We start from the raw sequence: 25901 nt of genomic DNA, 5'->3' as shown, positions 1-25901 counted from the left end.
GGAAGAAAAATGAGAAAAAAAATGTTTCGAAACCTTAAAATTTAAACCATGTCGCCCATGGGTTAAGGGACGAGTTATAAAATAATTATTACTATCCTGTATATGTATCAACTTGTTATCTTATTGCTGTAATACTATATTATGTATGTATATGTGCCACTAGCCTCACGAACAGAAAAAAAGAAGTTTAATTGATTGAACTGAATTGAATTGAATATTGGGGAAGGACCCCTTTAAGAAAACTGTCATGCTTGCCCACAGTGATAATGTTACATACTAGCACATTTGATGTATTGAATTTGAATTGAATTACACCTGGAGAAAAAACTCTTAAGGAAGTTACTGAAGACACATAATGCAAGCACTGGGATTTCAACCCGAAGAACCCGTATAAGCAGGACAACTCCCGCTGTCTAATCACAATGAGGAACAGTTACATGAACTATAGTGTGTCACCACGCATGTACTTAAATCAATAGGGCCGTATATCCATGGGCAATAACCGTGAAAGAGGTTGACGAAACAAAGCTGTGTGTCAGGTTGACATGTTCCATTGGGGTTATGATAATAATCTAGGGAGTGATCAACGGATAACGGTAATTATTGAGACGATCTTTGACAAGGCACGTCTCGGTTTGTCTGAGCTGTAGGCTTAAGCATACCGTTAGTCGCTGTCTCAAGGTAACGCATGCCAACGGACACTGGTCAACACTCAGGAAGCTGGCTGGACATTGGTGTCAGTCGTGACCAAGCACAGGTAAGCCATGATTTATGATTATGCTCTTATGTTGCGGCTGTTTTGTTTTGGTTAATGTTTTGGGGCAATGAAGTGTGCTGTGTTGGACACCGGCGTGCACTTGTTGCTAGAATAGCCCATTGATTAACACTGAAATAGAACTGAAATACGTTAACGGTAATGAAATGTAATGGCCTTGTGGTGTCAGATGGTGTTTTGATCATTGTCACTAGCACTAAACAGTGAATCAGAAGTTTTATATCCACACCATGCTATTATTGTTTATTACAACTGTTTCTCAAAATAATGTTTCTGGAAGATCGTTTTCGATTAATATCATAAAGTCATCAAAGCGTTATTGTGGAGCTCAAGAGGGTAAGCGAAATGTCATTAATAAAGCGCTTTTGTCTCTGAGTTCTTAGACTCAACATGTCCTTTACATAGAGCTATAGACTTTATTAGAAATGTCCTTGACCTAATCAGACATCCCTGACCAGTCATACCTTGCTGTATTGTGACGTCCCCGTGGGAGTGTACAGAAAGATGTCTTTGTTGTTAGGCTGTTAAATCATCTCCCCGCTCCAACCACACACACCACTTCAGCACTGCTTTGCCTCAAGAAAGCAAATTTATTTTCCCACCACACATCCACCACTCAAAACCTCTCTCTCTCAACTCTTCCTCAAGTCCTCAAGTCCTCAAGTCTACTCATAACTGTCGAACCTTTTTCCCAAAACGCTATCAACACTCTCCCACCTCTCTCCCATCACTCTACCATCTCTCTCCCATCAATCTCCCATCTCTCTCCCACCTCTCTCCCATCACTCTACCATCTCTATCCCTCCTCTCTCCCATCACTCTACCATCTCTCTCCCATCCCTCTACCATCTCTCTCCCATCACTCTACCATCTCTCTTCCATCACTCTACCATCTCTTTCCCACCTCTCTCCCATCACTCTACCATCCCTCTACCATCTCTCTCCCTCCTTTCTCCCATCACTCTACCATCTCTCTCCCATCACTCTACCATCTCTCTCCCATCACTCTACCATCTCTCTCCCATCACTCTACCATCTCTCTCCCACCTCTCTCCCATCTCTCTCCCATCACTCTACGTATACCATCTCTATCCCTCCTCTCTCCCATCACTCTCCCACCTCTCTCCCATCACTCTACCATCTCTCTCCCATCACTCTACCATCTCTCTCCCACCTCTCTCCCATCACTCTACCATCTCTCTCCCACCTCTCTCCCATCACTCTACCATCTCTCTCCCATCACTCTACCATCTCTTTCCCACCTCTCTCCCACCTCTCTCCCATCACTCTACCATCTCTATCCCTCCTCTCTCCCACCTCTCTCCCACCTCTCTCCCATCACTCTACCATCTCTATCCCTCCTCTCTCCCACCTCTCTCCCACCTCTCTCCCATCTCTCTCCCATCACTCTACCATCTCTCTCCCATCACTCTACCATCTCTCTCCCACCTCTCTCCCATCTCTCTCCCATCACTCTACGTATACCATCTCTATCCCTCCTCTCTCCCATCACTCTCCCACCTCTCTCCCATCACTCTACCATCTCTCTCCCATCCCTCTACCATCTCTCTCCCATCACTCTACCATCTCTCTCCCACCTCTCTCCCATCACTCTACCATCTCTCTCCCACCTCTCTCCCATCACTCTACCATCTCTCTCCCATCACTCTACCATCTCTCTCCCACCTCTCTCCCACCTCTCTCCCATCACTCTACCATCTCTCTCCCACCTCTCACCCATCTCTATCCCTCCTCTCTCCCACCACTCTACCATCTCTCTCCCACCTCTCTCCCATCACTCTACCATCTTTCTCCCATCACTCTACCATCTCTCTCCCACCTCTCTCCCATCACTCTACCATCTTTCTCCCATCACTCTACCATCTGTCTCCCACCTCTCTCCCATCACTCTACCATCTTTCTCCCATCACTCTATCATCTCTCTCCAACTGTTCTCCAACCATTACGCCATCACTCTTGCACCGCTTCACAACCACGCTCGAACCCTCACTCTCCCCTCTCCCTTTTCTCTTTCCAACAACTGTCTCATCGTTCACCCACCACTCTCTCCCACCCCTCTGTCCCACCCCTCTCTCCCACAACTCTCTCCCACAACTCTCTCCCACCACTCTCTCACACCCCTCTCTCCCACCCCTCTCTCCCACCCCTCCACCACTCTCTCCCACCCCTCTCTCCCACCACTCTCTCACACCATTCTCTCACACCCCTCTCTCCCACCAAGGTCCACAATCCCCCCACCACTCTCCTCATTCTCTTACTACTCCCCCACCACTCTCTCCCACCCCTCTCTCCCATCACTCTCTCACACCCCTCTCTCACACCACTCTCTCCCATCACTCTCTCACACCCCTCTCTCCCACCACTCTCTCACACCCCTCTCTCCCACCAAGACCCCACAATCCTCCCACCACTCTCCTCATTCTCTTACTACTCTCCCACCACTCTCTCCCACCCCTCTCTCACACCACTCTCTCCCATCACTCTCTCACACCCCTCTCTCCCACCACTCTCTCACACCCCTCTCTCCCACCAAGACCCCACAATCCTCCCACCCCTCTCCTCATTCTCTTACTACTCCCCCACCACTCTCTCCCACCCCTCTCTCCCATCACTCTCTCACACCCCTCTCTCCCACCCCTCTCTCCCACCACTCTCTCCCACCCCTCCACCACTCTCTCCCACCCCTCTCTCCCATCACTCTCTCACACCCCTCTCTCCCACCACTCTCTCCCACCACTCTCTCCCACCCCTCCACCACTCTCTCCCACCCCTCTCTCCCATCACTCTCTCACACCCCTCTCTCATACCACTCTCTCCCATCACTCTCTCACACCCCTCTCTCCCACCACTCTCTCACACCCCTCTCTCCCACCAAGACCCCACAATCCTCCCACCACTCTCCTCATTCTCTTACTACTCTCCCACAGCTCTCCCTCCAATTCCGTACCACTCTCCAACCGCTCTCCCATATTTGTCATCCCTCCTCCACACAAAACCACACAACACAGCCATCTCTTTCCACGAAACAATTATTGACGTGGCCATATCATCTTTCATCACGTCTCTGTAAAGGTAGATCATCATATCATCATATCTGGAATCAGCCATTCCACAGATTTCGGGTTAAGTCAGGAGTACACAACGACCAAACCAAACCAAACTCTCTCATTAAACGGACTGGCGCTATTCCCAGTCTGCTCTTCTACGCCACCGACCCTCTACCTCGCTGTGTGATCACCGACAACACGTCGACTGATTGCCCCCACGTAACGTTTCTGTGTTGTTGCAACAGATGCGGAAAACATCGCGCTTACATTTATCTGTGAACGCATGGCCTGACCACAGATCACACCTGGCTAGTCATACAATAAAGTGTGTCGATATTGCCGCTGGCTACAAACCAAAACAACCATTGATGTAATGCCCTTTCACTTCATTTTGTTATTTTTTGATTGAGTGACATAATTTATCACTTAACGAAACATCAAGTTACTAACATGTTTGGAGGTTGTATGCTTTTGAACTGAAAAAATGTTTCATTTATTCAACGTAAAAGTCCGTGCAAATGAAGTCAAGGACATTATATGAATTCAGAAAAAGTAGGTAGCTATTACAACTTCGCGTGTGTATTGATCATGGCCAACATAAATGTCAAAACAGATCAATATTGTTTACTCAGGATAGTAGACTTGATTACCAATTTAGATGTCGTACTTCCTAAAGGTCTTAGGGTTTAATTGTTTACATGTCACGCCGAAGTGTAAGTGAGTGAGTTGAGTTTAGCGCCGCTTTGAACACTATATTTAGTTAAATGACCGTGTGTCAGCTTGATGAGGGAGGAAAGCCCAAAGTGGTGAAATCCTAGACATTTACCACTTTGGTGAAACCCCGAACATAATAGGGGCGAAATTGGGATTCGAACCCATAATCATACAATTCTTGTAGGACGAAGGGACGCACCTTTGCACAGCGAATTTCTGAGCCTTATACATTCGTGTCCCCTTATACCAAAAGACCGGGTTCGATTCCCATCATGGGAACGCTTTTGTGCTCCTAGTTGTCCCCATCTGTCATTTGGCTAAAAACTGTGAAAACCCTAAGCGCTCACTCAAACGATTTCAAATACTGGCCAGGGTTAGTATTATCTACATACGAACAGGTTAGGGTTAGGGTTAGGGTGAGGGTTGGGGTTGGCGTTGGGGTTAGGGTTAGGGTGAGGGTGAGGGTGAGGGTGAGGGTTGGGGTTGGCGTTGGGGTTTGGGTTAGGGTTAGGGTTAGGGTGAGGGTGAGGGTTGGGGTTGGCGTTGGGGTTAGGGTTAGAGTTAGGGTTAGGGTGAGGGTTGGGGTGAGGGTTGGGGTTGGCGTTGGGGTTAGGGTTAGGGTTAGGGTGGGGGTGAGGGTGAGGGTTGGGGTTGGCGTTAGGGTTAGGGTTAGGGTTAGGGTTAGGGTAAGGGTTAGGGTTAGGGTTAGGGTGAGGGTGAGGGTGAGGGTGAGGGTGAGGGTTGGGGTTGTCGTTGGGGTTAGGGTTAGAGTTAGGGTTAGGGTTAGGGTTGGGGTGAGGGTTGGGGTTGGCGTTGGGGTTAGGGTTAGGGTTAGGGTGGGGGTGAGGGTGAGGGTTGGGGTTGGCGTTAGGGTTAGGGTTAGGGTTAGGGTAAGTCTTGCAATGCTCTCTATATCTGGTAGGCTTCTGAACCTGTTTTGCTTTTACCTTGCCTTGTTGACTGAGTAGTTCATGGGCCAGTACTAAATTCTTCTGCTAGTCACGAATTACGCATTGGTTCGAATCCAGGCATTTAACGAATTGAAGTTCATCCTTGTTACTGTAATTGGTGTTCTCGGCTCTAATCATGACCATTGTGCTTTGACCGATAGTCGTAACACTTCACTCACTCATAACTGCTCATACTACCAAGTTCCTTTTAAAGAAAATATTTGTACTGACCATATCTGCTGGTGCGATTTTTTGTTCACTGCGCAATTCGAACTGTCGGGAATCGGGAGTGCTTTTAGCGATATTTAAGTCAACCTATGGTGAATGGGAGTTGCGCCTCAACGTTTTTTGAACTATTGAACACATCATGGTAACGTCGTTGTCATCTTAGCACTGTCCACGTATTTTATCACAAACGCAAAGTCACTGCACGTTACAAATTGAGGAAAATGCGTCAATGCCCACGTTTTTATTTGCTGAAAAATAAGCAAACTAACATTAACAAAAGATGATGTTTATTATTGATCAACATTTTATCCATACATGGTAAAAAAGTAAAATAAAAGCTAAACAATATCAAAAATACTTTGAAAGAAAACTGTTAATACGGTGACTAATTTCACTACATGCTTCTATGATAAAATGTGAATTTGCGTGGTAGTTTATTACCGCACCTTCGGCAATAGAACGCACAACATCCATCTGTGTTACATTTGGACAGTTTGAATTCTTTAACTTGAAATTATCGCTTTTAAAAAAGTCACACTCCGAATGCAGACTAGCGAACATTCTTAATCACACTTCATACCTGATACCATTGCCACACACACAGGGTTATGAACCCGAGCCGCGACTATTTGTTTGCCAATTCTCAAAAAACCCTTCTGCAACCAATATCTGCTTTGGCTGAATGATTTTCTAAAATTCGTCGTCCATGAGTGAGTGAGTGAGTTGGGTTTAACGCCGCTTTTAACAGTATTCCAGTTATATCACGGCGTGTCAGCTGGGAGGAAAGCCCGAAGTGAAGCAGGTCTCAGACGTTTACCACTACGGTGAAACCCACAATCACTCTGCACAGCGAATCGCGGCGCCTTATACGACTGGGCCACTCATGCCCCCTCGTCGCCCATGAGCTGGTATATGTTGTCTTATTCATAAAGTGCGGGCACCGTTTCATACACAAACCTGTGTCCTTCTTCGTTTTGTAAGCCTATTATGCCATCGTGTTTTATGAAAAAAATGCAGGAACAGATTTTCCGTAGAAATCAGAGCACAGTCCTATTATGACAACGTTTGCGTCATACCCAGTGAGATCAATTTCGTCTGGACATGTCCTTCGAAGATCAGTACAAAAAGAGCACTGACCCATTGAGTGACCAGAACACCTTACCGAGGGATAGACAGATGATATAATAACCAGGCCACCTGGCAACGCGTGTTCCACAATCCCATTCCCACTATCTGTCATCGACTGCGCATGTCACGCAACGAGGACACACGAGAACAATGGCGTCAAGCCTCGACGCCAGCAAACATGGTGGCCGAGTTCCCTGGTGTGGTTGTGGTAGTCGTATAATATGTACACAGGTGACATATGGATTTCATAAATTAAGCTATCATTGGACTGTGGGGACTGCGACTGTGTGCCTCAGCGTGGTATTGCCTTGACGGATATGCGAGGATAATTCCGACCGGGATGGCCCTAATGATATGGGCTCGCCTCGTAAGTAAAGGCCGTATGCTCAAGCTCTACCTCGAAGCTGTGTCTACATCCGGCAAGGGTGCACAGTTTCTTGACATTAGATTCCCATAAAAGCTAAGGGCTGTGTCAGCATGGTGCCTGTTGAAGGGAAAAACTGGTTCATTAACGATACCGCGGGTTATACTATTAAAACGGTCAATGTACAGCGTGATTTATTTATAGAAATCGTAAATGGTTGGAAAAGGCACCGACTAGGTTATAAGGGTTCCATGGAAGAGGTCTCCGGAATGGAAATTACTACCTAACTTACAATATGGAGTGCACCAGGAAGTCACCTGATTGCCGTATCCGTTTCTGTGATCATTAGGTTATAGTTTTTAACCGTTCGTTGTAAGACCTTGTAGTTACGGGTGTAATGAAATATGTTATTACGAAATAAATCGTAGATATTTACAGCGAAAAGCAAAGTTCTACATAACGAACCGTTGTTGACATTGCCCTGTCCTTAAACTGAGAGTGAGTCGACGGTTACCGGTGGTCGCCATTTTTGCGCTAAAACCCCATCCGTTTTACATTAAAGGAAGCTATCGAAGATTCTCAAAGGCTTGACGTTCTAAATTGTCACGTGTTATAACTTCCACTTAGGACTTACACTATTCATGTTTGAGTAAAGTATATAGAGCTTATATGAGGTGATGTGAGGCGAAATGGGGTTTTACGTCGTGTCCAAGATTATTGCACTTATATTGCGACGTGCATGGACGTGTGTGTGTGTGTGTGTGTGTGTGTGTGTGTGTGTGTGTGTGGCTGCTTGTACTAGTCCGGACCTATGCCGATTTATAGTGCTTGCCCACTAAGATATGCCAGTTTAACGTGAATACCCCACTCAGACACAGTATACTGACTCCGAGCCGACCAGTCCTTGTTTTAGCCCCTTTAACAACAAGGGTAACAACAAGTACCATCTTTTAACGTCTTTTGGTATGACGCGGGCGGGCAGACGCTCTACCACTAGACCACGGACGCGGTCCAGAACATAATATGAAGTTCTCAATGTATAAGCTTTTGTAGAGAAGAATATATCAATTTTATGAAGGGCAAACTCGTCATTAGGTTATTCATTAACTGTATACATTTTGTGGGAAAGTTGACAAAAGCGACAAAACCTTTGCATAAGCATAAGAAATCTTTGTTAAAAGCTGAATAATTTGTACAATTCCGACTACATCTTAATGATAATAAATGCGACAAAAACATTCCCATCATCATGAACAACTGTCTACAATGTCATTGTACGATTCCGACTACATCATCAGCATGTGTTTAGGAATCACTATCAAATAGTGATCTTACCAGGTGTTCGCATGATGAGCGCATCCTGCCCCACGGAAGGCATCCGTCACAAACACATGCGAAAGCAAGTCAATTGTTCACCCTCGTTTTGGGATTAAGAAGCACTTAGATTGAATTCTCGATGTCTACCCATACAAAAAATTTCCGGTCATATCACGGCATGGAAGGTCGGGAACAGGCTCTTGTATGTAACCCACACTGGGCATTGAACCCAGGTCTGACGGTGTGATGAGCTAACGTTTTAACCACTGGGCTTCCATACCATCATAACCAGATTCGAGTGTATGTTGTTCGACTGTAGTGTGGCTATTGTAGTGATCAAAGGAGTGTAAAGTTTTTGTATCTCACATACTAGCTCTACCCGACCCCACTGTGAGAAATATACTCACCGAAAACAGAAACCATACGAATGCCATACATGTTTGTTATAATATGAAGAATTACTCACATTCAAGAGATATTAGATTGTTTCGATGCACACACGAACATACTGTTATGTTGTGCGAACCGACGCTCAAGAACGCATCACATGTAACGTCATGATCCATGAATCGAGATGTACCATTTGTCTTGTGCAGGATTATCGTGCAAAGTTTGGAAATCACGTGCAGCATATCGTAATGAGAATAAAGACACTGTGGTGACACTTGACTGATTTTTAGTTAAACTTTTGTCATTACGTGATACACATTGGAAACATCTCTTCTAAATGTAATACTTATCTATATGTGTCTATGGTTCGCGTTTCTTAAATAACATAAAACTTCTCATTTTAATTGATCTGAAATATTTTCTCTCTCTTGAAAGATTGAACTTTTATAATTCCGCTGTCCTAATCTACGTTACACCATGAGTTAATTATTGTGATTATCTCATAACACAAACGTTACTGTGATAACCCTGTCAGAAGTCCTTAGTGTTGGCTATTCAATCGTATCATTTGCAAATTCAACACGATCAATGCGGACGTTCTATATTGGTGGATAAACCCATGCAGGTTTTATAACACATTGACACGACATTGATTCATTTCTACACCGAACATGCATCAGCTGGGGCAATATAGTATTGTGTTATTTCCATGTTGTTGTAAGAACTGATTCAAAACATATTATTTCATGCATGTAAAAGTGACCTAGAGTCACAATAAATTAAGCCATGCAGCGAACATTTAACAACGTGTGGCCAAATTTAATTTAGGTCTGTGATTTACTTTATCTAAAGTATCTATTACTGGTATTGAGATCCCCATAGAGCTCATAACAAGTGGGACAGTGGGGTCGCCTAGTAGTTAAAGCGTCCGTTCGTCAAGCCGAAGATCCGGTTTCGATTCTCCACATGGGTACAATGTGTTTTGTACCCTCCTTCATACGGCTGGAATAATACTAAAGGCGACGTAAAACCATACTCACTCTCCGGGTATCAAATTATTAAAGGATTTCAGCTTCTTAAGTGCATGTTTCAATCCTGTTCAATACAATCGTTATTGATGAACATTAACGATCATGGCATCGTGTTTGCTGAGGCATTGTCCCCTGTTTGCTGCAAACACTGTTTATGAAATAACTATAATTAATATCACTTCTGATAGAGCGAAACAATGATGATGCGCGATGCATCTGCTAATAATGGTACACGATGATGGATAAAACAAACCCTATTTCATGTTATTTGCCATGATTTTTTCAGGGTAATAAAACATCTTTATTCAATCCTTGTTAAATCTATCGTACCCATATATAGCCCTTGTCCCCATGGTCGTACCAGACAAGCTCCCAAAAGCAACGTAGGGAAGATGAAGCATCTGTCTTTGAATCACTTGCATGTAAATCGACGCAGTTAGGAGTCTTATGGGGAGTATAAACATGTATGTCTGTCTAAGATGTTCCTAATTACTTGGTCGTTAGTCGGACTAGCTTGTCTCGCGGAAAGACAAAGGTCATGATTTATTTTCTCTGTGTGCATTCATTGGGCAATAAAAGCAACAGATTTCATTTTGTGATGTTAATGCCACAACGTTTAGTCAATCTGAAAATTGCTCGTCAGCTTGCTTTTGAGACGGTTTATTTCTTCAGTAATCTTATTACAAGGAGTCAAAGCTTAGAGAAGAACTGTAGATTGAGAGATCTTGGAATGCTTTGTTGACTTGCATGTGCGGTATATGCTTATATATGGATGAAACGAACTGATTCAGCTTCGGTTCATGTACCAAAGAGCTCACTATTTCCTTTACTGAGTCCATCTGTTAGGGGAAAAGCTTGGTTCCATACGTCACTCAGACATGTCTTGTCCACCCTCATCCAGTCATGACCTACATAAGAATGGCAAAGGAACTGATTTCCAGTGATATCAGCTGAATATAGCATGTGTGTAGTGTGATGATGATATTTCTCACGTGCCAAAAACAATATAATGATATTTCTACAGCAGAGACAAAAAATGATATTTTGCTACAGAGCACGAAAAGAAGGGTAGGTGACAGATAATCTAATAATCCGACTTCTCACTGGCAAAACTTGATCAGTGATTAATGAGGTTTGAAGAAATACCGTTATTCTCAGAAGTATTATGTATGTAATGTCATTCAGTTCACATTTGATATTCACATTTGATATAACAATAGGGACACATTCATTCTGAGTTAGTATAATATTACTTCCCAAACCTTTTACCCCAACGTATTGTTCGTAATTATTGGATAAACATTGGATAATTGTATATACCAAACTTTCTACTCCATCTTATGTTAACACTTAAATTGGAAAATATAAATATATCTTAAAAGTATTGTTCATACCAAGTTTGGAAAATATATTTGTATCATGAAAATATTGCTCATACTGAAATTGGATATTGCTTTATCCTAAACGGTTGGTTCATACTGACTTTGGATATTGCTTTATCCTTAACTATTGGCTCATACTGACTTTGGATATTGCTTTATCCTTAACTGTAGGTTCATATTGCTTTATCCTTAACTATCGGCTCATACTGACTTTGGACATTGGTTCATACTGAATTTGTATATTGTTTTATCCTAAACTAATAGGTTCATACTGACTTTGGATATTGCTTTATCCTAAACTATTGGCTCATACTGACTTTGGATATTGCTTTATTCTAAACTATTGGCTCATACCGACTTTGGATATTGCTTTATCGTCAACGATTGGTTATTACTGACTTTGGATATTGCTTTATACTAAACTATTGGCTCATACTGACTTTGGATATTGCTTTATCCTAAACTATTGGCTCATACTGATTTTGGATATTGCTTTATCGTCAACGATTGGTTATTACTGACTTTGGATATTGCTTTACACTAAACTATTAGCTCATACTGACTTTGGATATTGCTTTATCCTAAACCGTAGGCTCATACTGACTTTGGATATTACTTTATCCTAAACGGTTGGTTCATACTGACTTTGTATATTGTTTTATCCTGAATTATTAGTTCATACTGACTTTGGGTAATATTTCATCATTAATTATGTAAAGTACCATATTGTCGATACATTCGTGTTCATTGTCACATTTGAAGGTAAATGTTTCCTGAAAACGAAATATGTGTCTTTATATCTTAAAATACACGTGCAAGTTCTCATATATACTTTGTTTAATTTCTTAACATTACTCATCATTAAAACAATATCGGTATATGGATTTAGATAATATTATTTATATAACGTGTAAACCATTGTTCATGTCCAAGAACTTTCGATCTTGAACAAAAGTATCTTTCCATTTGTAGTCAAGTGAGACTAAACGATTAAACTAAGCAGCATGAACGACACTTCAATCTGAAAACGATTACTATATACATAAGGGAGCTACGAACACCCAGAAGACGTTCTGCCATCTATTACCCTTCATTAATATATGAGTTCTTGAAACCTTCAGGACACTAAGAGTTTTTGAACGCCCTATTTAGCAACTTATGTGATTGTTCAGGTGATATACACTGTCTTAATAGCTTCAGAAACACTTCTGATTCTTACACAAACCCATTTCTTCGATATACAAATGCGAAACGCTTGCTGTGAGTGACAACACTGCAGAACAGTAACATCGTTAACGTCTTTGTGTAAGGTCATAACTCCAATGATGTCGTTGTTAAGAAACGTGAAACGTGTTAGAAAAGCCAACTCACTCGCTCACTCACTGGTCAGGGCGTGAAAAATCCTAAATATACATGTATATATTAGTTAAATACGGGTTCTCAAATCAATGAATTACATTTAATGCGACTTTGCTAAGACTGATGTTCATTCAAACATCATTGTCAAGATTAACAATAACATAGTATGGAACATTATTATTTTTTATCTGGTACATATATGTTACATCTACTACCATCGGCTACCACCAGAAGAAGCGAGCGAATGATTGAATTTTTCCTATCTGTAACCACCGATATTTCCGCTGTGTCACGACGGCCTGTAATTAATTCCTCAATGATTTATTGATCCAGTATGTGCTGTTTACGGCCATCATCATCATCACAGACTTGTATATGTTACAGTCGATGTGTAAAATCAATCAATGTATGAAATGACTAAAATTTTCACTTAGACAATTTACAAAACGCCAGCATATTTCAGTCATTTTAAACATTTTCCGGCAGATTGAATGAGTTATTAAGAAGTTCAAAAGGCTTAAAACATCACATTAGACCAATAATGCTAGTATTAGGAGCAAAGAATAAATATATATATACATACATATCATATATATACACTGGCTTCAGTTTTCTTTAAATCCTTTCATTTTCAGTCACTTGGTGATGAAAGAGGGGATAAAAATGTTTGGAATTCTTTATCATAATGATATAAATGGAAAAACAATTGTAATGTTTCAAAATATTTTGGCGTTTTGTAAATTGCCGAAGTGAATATTTCAGTCATTTACACATTGGCTGTAGGATATACGTTAGTAATGAAAACGGATTGTGGCACGGGATCGATCATAAAACACGAGATCTATTCAAAATCTATCTGTTTTCACACTGACCTCAACATACGTTGTTGTAGATTTCTGTAATACATAGATACAGTAGAAATATAATACATTTTACTTTCATAAAGAAGGAAGCCAGCTTTAAGATAGATATTATGGTCAGTTAACTTATGGATGTCTTTTAACACAGACTTATGCATTTCTTTTTACATGTTTTTCGTTGTTTAATTACTCAGCTGTTCGACTGTGTAGTCATTCGATCTCTCATACATGTAGTTTATCATATACAAATTATCACTCACAAAAACCGCTGAATGCAACCTTTTTCAACGTAACGGTTCATGGTTTTGTAGACTTGATTACATGAAGCGATTCTTCTTGTTATTTCGCCGCACGTCTGGCTTTTATTCCCGCTATGACCCCAATTTGCCCACCTAAACGACGTAGGTTACACTCATTCATTGATACTGGTCGTTATTGTCATTGAACAATTTTCTACGTTGCAAGGCAAGTGAAGGCATTGTTTATATCAGAAACATTGGGCTATTTTTTCTGTGATAACAAAGTAGTTGAGCTTCGTTTCCTTTGTGTTGCATATCCAACCGTATCAAGTGTTGGCCTTGCATGTTTCAGTCGTGACATTCTTTGCCGTGTAGATAACTCTTTAACACAGGAACACTCCCATTACCCCATTACAAGACAGCAGTACAAACCTCACATGCATCGATATGGGCAATGTATAATTGCATTACGTTCTGCTGTTGTAGTCGGAAGCTGCCTTCAAAGAAAATATATCAAGTGACGCAATCTCACAGTAAGATATGCGTATTTTGATGACACTTTCGATCTGCGTTAAAAGTGCTTCATCTGAACAAAATTATTCGAACTTGGAATAGGTCGTACACGACCTCTTCAGATGCATGTTGCGTGTTCAAAACAATTTGTAATGCTTTGATGAAACTTGTTTTGCTACATGTATGTCATCGTTCTCGTTTTAGGAAATGACCATTTGATTTACAAACATGTTTTTGTTACGTAAACAATGGAATTGTTATTTGCTTCAAATTTTACGAAGAACACGTTATTGTTCCCAGGACATGCATCAACAGGAAATGAAAGCGGAAATGTGGCATGAAATTGAACACAATCAACTAGTTTACGCCTGAAATGAATCTCAAAACAATCCATTATAATTGTGCATGCAACAAGTTAGCATCAGTGCTTTTATGTTTAATAAGAGACGGTGGGGTAGCCTATTGGTTAAAGCGTTCTCTCGTCAAGCTGAAGGTCCGGTTTCGATTCCCCACATGGGGAATGTGTAAAACCTATTTCTGGCGTCCCTCGCCGAAATATTGCTGGAATATTGTTAAAAGCAACGTCAAATCCAACTCACTCACTCACTTATTGATTAGAGACAGGCCATTCCTGCTTGAACTCAACTTAGTTCATTCCATTTGTTTTTGTTGTTGTTGTCCTTTCGTGTTGATTGTTTATTCTGGTAGTGTTAAGATAGCTTAACATGTGTTAATGTCCGCGTGCAATATTGACGTCAGCTAAACCCTCTGATAGAAAAGGTCAGGTTTCTGCCTGCAGAAAGACACTGGCCGCATCCGTATCAGGAAGTTCAACTACCAGTGGAGTAAGCTAAGTTTACTAACCTATATGTTATACTGTTTGCTGTCATCCTCATAATTTAGCGTTTCAGAAATTATTCCTATTGGGGGAAAATAAAAAAATAACAATTGAGTAGGAGTATTTCCATGCTTTCGCTGAATTTGCAACTTTATATTGCTGTTACATTGTTCCGGGTTCATATTCAATAGTTCACAACAATGACAATGCTTCACAAAATGACACTTTAATACCTACGACTGCAAACATACTAGGGCTCATAAAAAGTATATGTGTCCTAGGGTCAGATCACGTCAGGAGACAACAGTGTATTGTTGACGTCATGCGAATCTTATAATGACGTCACACTAGAAACGACGTCACAGCTGAAGATTTTTGACGACTTTCGTTGCGAATAGATCTTTAACACTAAAATTCGTCTTTGGATGTAGACATCTTCTTCGGTAATAAATAGAAAATTATATTCGTGTTCATGTCACTTGTGTCACGTCACTTGTGTCTTAAGCCTAGTATGTCATGAACATTCATACTATATCCTCTAAATGTTAACACATTGTATGAAAATATGCTATGAGTAAAGGAAACCAAGCATGGTGAGGTTGTTAGAACGGAGCAACTTGAAAATGTATTAATATTAGTTTTTGTCAGGATACATGAAATATGAACTTGTGCATTACTTACTTGACATTTGTAAATTAGGTGTGGATTTTATTTTCAATATAAGGTTAAAAGCATATTTTTTGTAGATGGATCGCTGGTAGTATCGGTCTATTTGTGCATTACCCGCAACCGATTTTCTAGGTATTGCTACCAATCAGCTATCTTCTATGAGAGTTCGATTTCTTTTGAGCAATAGTGAAAATGTTGTTTGTTGAAAAATAATAGTTTTTTCTAGCCTATGATTTGTGGTGGTGTCTGCATTTGTTGGAACCTCTGTCTGTTTCTAATTCTAGTGCATCTGAAAGGATAATGAATTGTACTTTGACCAATCAATTTCTGTTCTTTTGGTTCTGATTTGGTTCTGCATTTGGTACTATATTGGCTCCCAAGTACTGGTGATGTCTTCCCCTTGAAGGTACGGGTTAAATTAGTCTTCAGAAACCTATACTTATTGTAAGAGGCGACTTACAGTATCAGGTGGTCAGATTTGCTGATTTGATTGATGCATGTCATCGTGTCCCAATTGTGTAGATCGATGTTCAGATCAATTACTGGATTGTCTTGTCGAGACTCGATTATTTACTGACCGCGTTATAGCTTGAATATTGCTGAGTGCGGCGTTAAACAACAAACAAAGAAACCAGCTAAGAAACAACTTACTTATGTTTGCTTAATAACGTCATATTTCAGCAGGTGGTGGTTCTTATTAGAAGGTGAGAGCGAATTATTCTTTAAATGGAAGAAGGGGTGGTCGGGTACCGTAGTGGTTAAAACGTTAGCGTGTCACGCACGCCGCAGACCCGGGTTCATTTCCCGACTCTCTCACATCCAAAGTGTGTTATCCTCTTCCTTCTCATATATAGTATGAAGGTAGAGAGTGACGTCTTTTTTTAATTTTGAAATCATATCAACTTCCTGCACATAATATGACCCAGCACATTATATTTCCATTGAACTTTAATTGTTTACCCGCCATCAAACTACGTAACACCATATGTAACACACTGTGTTTACATTATTACTGCCCAATAACTCTACTGCGATTGATGTTTGTTGCATATTCAATCATATCAATTGTAAACCTTGCATGTTTCAATGGTGGCATTCAACCTTCTTACACATGAATATGCAGGTTTCATTACCCAACGACATGACATTCATACGCTTCAACATCACAGGAACAGCCCACGTATCGTTAAGGGCAATTTCTTATAACATTAGTTCTGCTGTTACTACTGGAACTGCCTTCAAACAAATTATATCATAATTGTGTGAGTGACGCTGTCTCGAAGTAAAGAATGCAATGCAGCGAACATTGAAGCAGCACGCGTTATCAAATTACGTCTGTGTAAAAGGTACTTTATCTTATAAAAATATCGATTTTATGTTTGGTCGTACAGAGGATGACGACCTCTTCAAAAGCATGTTGCATCCATGATCAATACAAATTATGAATCTGTAACGCATTGACGAAATGATTATGTAACTAGATGAGTACTCTCGTTTCTCCAAACATGGTTTATAAAATAAAAGGGTAATAATTGAATAATCTCGAAACTGACAATTTTCCTCTCTTAGCATTTTATTTTTACGTCTTAAACTGCGGAGAAGTAGTTATTTAACGCATTGTAAAAGGGTCAGGCTGTATTAGTCGGAAGAACTCTTTTCGTGAAAAGCACAAATTGTATTTCATGCTATTTTGTAAACATTCGTGTCGGCTAATGAAATAGGAACCGAGAAAAAGATGGCACGATCGACAAGCTTTATCGGCATTGCTCATACGTGAGGTTTGCAATTCTGTATGAACGACGTCAACATTCAACAGATTTTACATCCGTGACTGGTAAAATGACAGTGCCATGATTAATCATTTAGGGATGAATATCGCTTTGCCAGAACGCCTTAAATGGATGAAACGAACTCTCTGTAATCCAGCTTTTCTTCAAGTATCTCTAAGAACCCCAACTTGCAGGATTTCGACGTGGTTCCTTAACTCAGTCTATCTGTTGGAGAAATAGGTTATCTGCATACGTCACTGAGACATGGGGTATTTATTGTAACAACACTCAGTCGGATTGAACATGGCATTGGAAATGTCAAAGCACGCAATTGACATGATACACCAGCTACAACTACATGTAGCAATATAATGTCTGGCGTTTGATATTTCTTTCATACAGAATTATGATGATGTGTGGCAAAGGAGGTTTAATCCAAGATTTCAGTGAAAAATAACATTCTTTCCTCAGCGCCAAATATAGTATTAGTTAATATAAAAAGTATGATCCACTTATCGTGTGATTTGACAATACGAACAATGCATTTGTACTGACTCAAATATCACCCTCATAAGTAGTGATGTTGTTTGTATAGTGTTATAAAATGTTGAATAACGTTGTAAAAACATCTTTATATCACAAACGTTATACTCCAACGCATTGTTCATAAATTATTGATTTTGGATGTCCTTACATCACGTGTTCATTGTCACCTTTGGAGGTTTATAAATACTGGTTTGCTAAAACCGATGGATTTCTATTTACATCCAGACAAATGTAATTCAATCAATGCAAGTCCAAACAAGAACTTTCGATTTTGAACACACTTATTTTGGAATATGGATATCATTACATCCCTATATATGTGTCCTTATATATAAATTATTTAAGAATATGAATCCTTTCAGGAATCCAAGTACTTGTATATACTTTGTTTATGCAAAAATATCGCAATGGTTTGCATGTAGATACCCTTACATACCAAAATTTGTTCGCAAGTATTCATGTCCAAACCGGAAAGCTCGATTTTGAACAGAAGCATTTTTGAATTTGAATGATGTGAGGCGAAACGAAATCATCTCTGTCGGAAGTTAGTCGCTTCAATCTTCAAGATTCCCAAACCCAAAAGGGAGCTATGTGCACTATAATTAACGACGTATTGACATCTTTTAACCTTAACGGAATGTAGATGTATAAAGGCTTCTTAGAGATCTTGATGCCTTCGGAACAACACTTAAAGTTGACAAAAACCCTGCGTTTCACAACTGTATTGATTCTTCGAATGATTATACAATGTTTCAACAGCTACGCCTTTACACACACTTCAGGTTCGCACATAAACCCATTAATTACACAAAGATCTATGTGTGTGTTGAACAGTTCCTCTGGTACTTTCTCCTCATGATCAACCCCTCCATGCATCTTGAAAAGGTCACCAGTATCCTCATACAGCTTTAATACCAATGCATGCAAGTGTAAGGGTTGTTGACAAGGATATGCAACAGACCTCTTACAGCTTACAATATTGTCCACTGTCTCCAAGTTATTGATTAGATTAAAATATATTCTTCATATTTATATCGTAAATACAGTTCCTAAATCAATATGTTAGATATAATTAGACATATGTTGATTCATTCATTTTGGTCAACTTGATCTGTTTTAATCATTTGTACTGTCACGACAGCGATATTCTGTTACCAAGAAGTATTCTTCATAATGCCAAGAAATAAAAAGGTCTAATATATATAATCGCAGATAATAAAATGCAACTTAATTCGATTCTGGAAATGTTACACGCAATATTCCATGACCATTCCCGTTATAGTAGGTATATTTGTTTCCTGCAGTTAACTGTCTGCTATTTTGTTCAACTTGCAACATGGAGAAATTATTTTGATAACATGGTTGGGATAAAACTAAATGCGAACTAAAATTATATTCATCACTCATTCTATATAAACTTTGACCCTCATTTCCTACCTGAATTTGATAAATGTGTCATTTTCTGAACGATTATATGTACAAGTATTGTTTTGTGTCCAGGCAACGATTTGGAATATATTACGAAATGGAAACGAAAATGCGACACCACCTTTACATAAACAGCTTGTTTGAAGTATAATGGTTAGTATATTTTTGACTGAAGGAGAGCGACATTTTGGTTTCTCTGAAACATTTGGAGTTTTTAAAATGAGATGATAGTGACTGAATCTGGACATGTTTTAACCAATCGCCACGTTTCGTAATGTAGATCAATTTGTTCATTTTGTTTTTAAAAGAGATAAAAATGTTGAGGGGAAATAAATATGATCTCTTTTCGCTGAAATTAACCGGTCTATATTTTGTAAAAATAAAATATTGCGCATTGAGCGATTATCTCCTTCAGCTATAAGCGTAGTTTTGAGCTTTATCGCGCACCGACCTTGCAATACTGTACATCGTATCTTATTCAAGCTGTTTCATTGAGAGTGAGTGATTATCTCCTTTACCCGAATAGCCCTATTGCGCACTACCTTTGCAATGTATCGTATGTTATTCAGGCAGCCACCGAGAAAGGTTCCAGGGAGGAATTCAGGTCAAGATTGTAACGCGCACTCAATCTTTCTCCCTTCACACTGCTATTGCAACTTATTGTTCAACACGATAGAATACCAGGCTTCTCTAAAGTATGTCTTGGTTCAATAAACAACACATGTAAAACAGCGGGTTTGATATGAGCAATTTGTAATTAGTAGTCTTCATAATCACATGTATGGCGCTTGCTGTGCACAGTTGAGCACAGTATTGTTTTAATTAGTTCACTGTATGTAATGTATTATTCATACCGTTTCATGCGGCGGTTTACGGTTCTTCATGGTTTATTGCTTTGACAGTTATTTTAACTTCCGGCAGACATTATACACCTGTACATGTTTTTTTTTCTTCTGGATACATAGGAAATCAACAGGTTGGTCTGTAGTTTGCATTACTTTCCTAAATCATAATACGGTTGCATGATATATTCACGATGTTTGCGTTGAACAAAGTAGCATTCTTCTAAATATACTTCAAAACTAAACCGGTAGAAATCACAACACAAACCAAGTTAACCAAAGAGAACCGTACACAAGAGTGAGTGTGGGAGTTTGGTTTAACGTCGCTTTGAATAGTATTCCAGTTATATCAGGGCGTGTAAGCTTAATGTTGGAGGAAAGCCCGAAGTGATGCAGGTCTGAGACGTTCACCACTTTGGTGAAACCCACAATCACTCTGCACAGCGAATCGCGGTGCCTTATACGACTGGGCCACTCATGCCCCCTCGTCGCCCATGAGCTGGTATATCATACTAGTAAACCTGTTTTTATTTCTCATTTGTATGCAGTAGGTATTACTGAATGATTTCATAAAAGAATCTGGATGCATGAATTCGAAGACTGTATAAAGAAATAATTATGGTGTGAATGCAAATGTTCTTATTTAACCTCATCTTTAAAGGTAGCAATAAATTACCATAAAACCAAATGGTAGTATTCAAACAAATAGTAAAGCTTTCCCACAACCAATTATGCCATACAATGTATTCAAAGTAATTGATAACAAACATGGTATTAAGAGGTTCTACCAAATACGTTTATGCGCAAATTGGGCTGGGATTTGGTCGGAGAAAAAAGAAATGGTGCCAGAAAATTCTTGAAAAACGTAAATTGTTCTTCTGTCAATAGAATAAAAAAGAAATTGTCAGCAACAACAAATACATTTTTGCAAGCTGTGTTTTGTGAACAAATATTTTGGCTCATAGCTATAGAAAAAAATATCTGTCCACACAAAATCACAGCCCAAGAGACTAATGATAATTAAATACAATAAAAATCACAAGAATTATGGCAAATTCAAATTGTAGTTCTTTAAATTTTAACACTTTCTGGTCAAAGACTTGCTGCCATGCCTTATTTAGAAATACATAACTGCAAAGGCTATTAATAACCTAGAAATATCAGTAATGTTGAGAAGATGTAAATGCATGTATAAAGGGATATATAAATTTGCTTTGTTTCACAAGCATATTAATGATATATTATGAAATATGAAAACTTTGGTGTACAGTAGTGTACATCTGTCAAAAGGGGGAAATATAGCACGGATATAAAAAATAGAGGTACAATGGGTAAATTACCACCAATGGAACAAGTTAACTACATGTTACAAACCACGACATATGACAAATGCAGGATTACACGGAGAAACATGACCATTTTGCTGTCTTCTAACTCTGAAGACCAAATGATCTTCAATGGTGGACGCTATAGAGTACTTATGTTGTCTTAACACCTTATAATTGCCACACGGAAATACTATTATTGCCATAGATTCACTGTTAGTATGCTGCCGTCTCAATTATCAGTTTAAAAAAACATTCCAATTAGGGAAAGGTGACTATCAAATGGAGATACACTTCCGATGTTATATTGTAACAGATTCCAAACCCTTTAAAAATAAAGGAGATTAAAAAAAGAATATTCGTATTTTAGTTTAGAGAAAGTCTAATATCAATACAACATTGTACATTTGATATATAATAATAACATTTCGATAATTCCAATGAAATTACTTTATAAAGGTGCATGTGTCTCTGTCAAACGGAGAGTCAGCTAATTGTCAAATACACAGAAAAAGTCCGACTTTGGTCAGATTACATTTTCGCTCATACTTTAAACACAACTACTATTTTCTAATCAGGATCGGCAGATTATTTATTCCCGAAATATACATCAACATGATGACGTTCACATGACAGTTAACTTTTGTAGGCGCTCGAAAAGCAACATGTTATTTCAAGCATTAATATGAAGGATTTTCTGTCTCTAGCATAGCTTTGCTCTGTGTCTAATTCCACTGACATCGTCCAGTAAGATGACACTCAGATTCGAGAAGTTACTTATCGAGTTAGAAATCGATATGTCTACGTCACTTCCAAAACGATGCTTTGGGTCCAGAGTTTTCATATCTATTCTGTTCGGACGAATCGTGATTCCTTGAACAAGACGCCAACACTTGACGTATTCATACCCGTAACCCTGTCACATTAAAAAACGTTTATGGGGTTTAATAGAGGCCCACTCTCCAGAAGCACTGACTACTTACAACGATGACACCAGGTGTTCGCGAAATATCTGGTAACACCATGACATTGTGTTCGCGAATCAGATGAGCATGTCCTGTCCTACATATAGCAACGGTCGGGGTTGAAGTTACAGATAGAATACAACCCAGGAAATATTTCCTGTTTATGTTTAGGGATATTGAAAAATGTAACATCGATGATAGAAAGTAGTTTCCTATATAAATGCGAGATCGGAAATGCATCTTCGTACATCTGAAGACACAATTGGAGACCTTTCGAATCCATTGGCTTTTTCCAAAAGAACAGTCTATTGAATGCCCTGAAATTCGCGCGCTAGTCTAGACAGATGTGGTATAGCTAACTGTGAAATGAGACACATGCATTTCCCAAATTAGTGTTTTAGAAAAGAAAAGTAAACCAATAGCTACAACATATTCCATTCAATAAATATCAACAGGTTCTATTCAAAATGAAAATTAATAATGTTTTCATACCGCCTTTCACAATTTTGAACATTCATGTTATACATAGACATTTGAGAAATAAAATTGATTTTACTTTTATAGAGAGCAAATATTAGCTAACGTCTTTCACAATAACCCAAAGCGAAGTAATGGTGATTGAATTTCGTTTTGCAGAGTCCACTACACATTTTTAGAATTGATTCAGTTGTTTTCAATTTCTAAGCTGTTCAAAGATCTGGTCTAGTGGTCTGGCAGTCGCTGGTAAAACGAGAGCTTCAGCTGTTATTCTCGTTTAGTCTTGGATTCGAATGGGAATTTCGGTTTTGGCTTTTGAAGGATTCTAAAGGTTTTAAAAATGAATTTAAGTTCAGAGTCAGAGATTTTTATAAACAGACGTGTTATTTTATTAGATGTCTTATGATTCAAAATAGGAATAACTTTATACTCTGTTTTTAAAGTACCGTTGTCATTGGAGCAATCTCATTAAAATCAGACCTAAGTTCTCGCTACCGCTAAACAACGATCTGAGGACATCCGATTAGGGGTCACGTCAGAACGACCTTTCATCCGACAAATCAGAGCATCGCTTACCAGATTATGAAAGAGACACTCGGAATGTGATTTCTAATCATGCAACCTCGAAAACTTGAACTCCGAACGATAGTTACGGGCTTAACGACTGATTCCATACAATGTTGACCATCTATTAGCCATTCCAGAATGTTCTTTTGTTCAGGTTTCAAATTCGTAATCGAGAATTTGTCAAAATATGTTTCAAAGCGTAGTCGCCAATTTGAAATTAGTGCCGTAAAGCACGAGAAAGCTACCTTCTGATTGGTCATTCCATTGTTCGCGCAAGGTCGGTCTGACGTGACCCGTAATGGGATGTCCTCAGATCTTTGTTTAGCTGTAGCGAGAACTAAGATATGATTTTAATGAGATTGTCATTGGAGCCATACTTGTTAAATATAATGACTAAGGACCACAGACGTGCTTACTTTCATAAAGACTGACCTCCAGACCAACGTTATCTGTCATCTGCGCATCATGAGCTCCCAGATAATATGCCATTCTGGAAGACGTCACAGAGCTGTTTGGTAAGGAACGTAGATGCGATCGCAAGATCATGGTCGATAGTATCAAACGCCGCTGACAGGACCAATAAGCAATGTCTCAATCATCAATAATCACACTGAGTTGTCTAACACAGTTTATGGCTGTTTCTGAACTATGGCAAAACCATGTATAACGACTGGAGCTAAATCAGCAAATCATAATGATTGCAGGAAGTCAATGAACCTATGATTAACTGCCATCTCAAAGTTAATTAAAGAAACGGCAAAATTGATACTGGTTATAGTTTTTGAAAACTTGAGGATCCAAAAAGGTTTTAGAGGCTTAACTACAGTAGTCATAAGAGTCATAGGCACAATACCAGCATAAAGACTCCTTGCGATCCTTGTGGTCAATGGTAGCACGTATATCCATGCTCACCATGGCCAGTGACATATTCCCAGTGGATCAAGGCATGAAGTTTGTCGTGTGGGATTGTGATGTAAAAAGTTGCACATGTTTTGACAGATTTGATCTTGTTTTCTTCAAAGATTGCAAAACATGAAGCGAAACCTTTGAGTTTTCTAGAAAACACATTGTATCATTCCACTTGTCCCAAATACTCTCAATGAAACTAATGAAAGTCCTTTCTTGTCCGTGTTAAAAATTGTGGTTTAACTATGAGTTTGGGATTCGGTGTTCAATTCCTTGACCCTGCAATATATCTCCCTTTGTGTGGATTGTTATGAAGCTTTGGAAACCAGTAGAACAGTGGCATGGACATGTTCTCATGTTTTAGAGACACGTCTGTATATGTGACGGAGCCAATGAAGAACCATTCAGGGATGAATAGCCCTTTTTCAAGACCCCTGATTCATGAAACGAACTCTCTCTAATTCCGCTTTGCTTTGAATCTCAAAGAACACCCAAATGTCACGATTGCCTTATCTGTCAGAAGAATATGTTAGGTCCATAAGTCACCAAGACATGGGGTATTCCATGTAACAACACTCACACAATACACCAGCCAGCTATTGCGAGTCTGTGTGATGTGTTTGATATTTCTACCATGCAGCAACACGATTGAAAAGCGGCCACCTTTCATCAGAAGTTTGTAAAATAGCTTTTATTCCTCAGAGGCAAGTATTTAACATAATTTAGTCCTCATAGAATATAACAATGAGAACAACTCATCTTTACTGACTTTGAATAAAGTAAAATCCACATTCTACACCAGTAAAGTACTAATACGTACAATGATGTATCCTAAACGCTTTGCCAAAAAGACCTTATACACCAACGTATTGTTCACGTTGACTTTCGGAGACTTATAGATATTGGTCTGTTGGAAACGATAGCTGTTTCTGTATATGCAAACCGATAAACTTAAATCAATACAAGGAAGCATATATACTTCTTTTCTTCTCATCTTTCGTCTTAAAACATGATCCCCATGTCATTATTTAGATTTTCGTACACATAATGTCTGGGCACTTTGTCTTTGAATGGATGTCTTTGTATCCTTCCATCCCGCGAGATGTGTCCTTAAACCCGAGCGTGAATACATGTTTGTTGTCTCATGTTTAAATCAATATCAACATGTTATGAACTTATATATTCTTACACAAAGATTTTAGCAAGTGTTTATTCAAGAACGTACGATTGTGAACACATGTATGTTTAAAT

The 25901-nt window shown here is 39.4% G+C and overlaps 1 protein-coding gene across 1 annotated transcript in view; it reads right to left on the bottom strand.

Annotated features, from left to right (window-relative positions):
• Positions 1–4937: 4937 nt before the first annotated feature.
• LOC139467596 (circumsporozoite protein-like) overlaps positions 4938–25901 on the bottom strand; it is a 58814-nt gene continuing 37850 nt past the window's right edge. Inside the window, exon 2 of the mRNA XM_071249129.1 lies at positions 4938–5552. Coding sequence (XP_071105230.1) covers positions 4938–5552 — 615 coding nt within the window. The remainder of the gene's footprint in view (positions 5553–25901) is intronic.

Source organism: Haliotis cracherodii, unplaced genomic scaffold, assembly GCF_022045235.1.
Source record: "Haliotis cracherodii isolate W230 unplaced genomic scaffold, xgHalCrac1.p SCAF_2, whole genome shotgun sequence".
Classification (NCBI taxonomy): Eukaryota; Metazoa; Mollusca; class Gastropoda; order Lepetellida; family Haliotidae; genus Haliotis; species Haliotis cracherodii.
The sequence above is the reverse complement of the archived record's forward strand: the minus strand, read 5'-3'. Positions and strand labels throughout refer to the sequence as shown.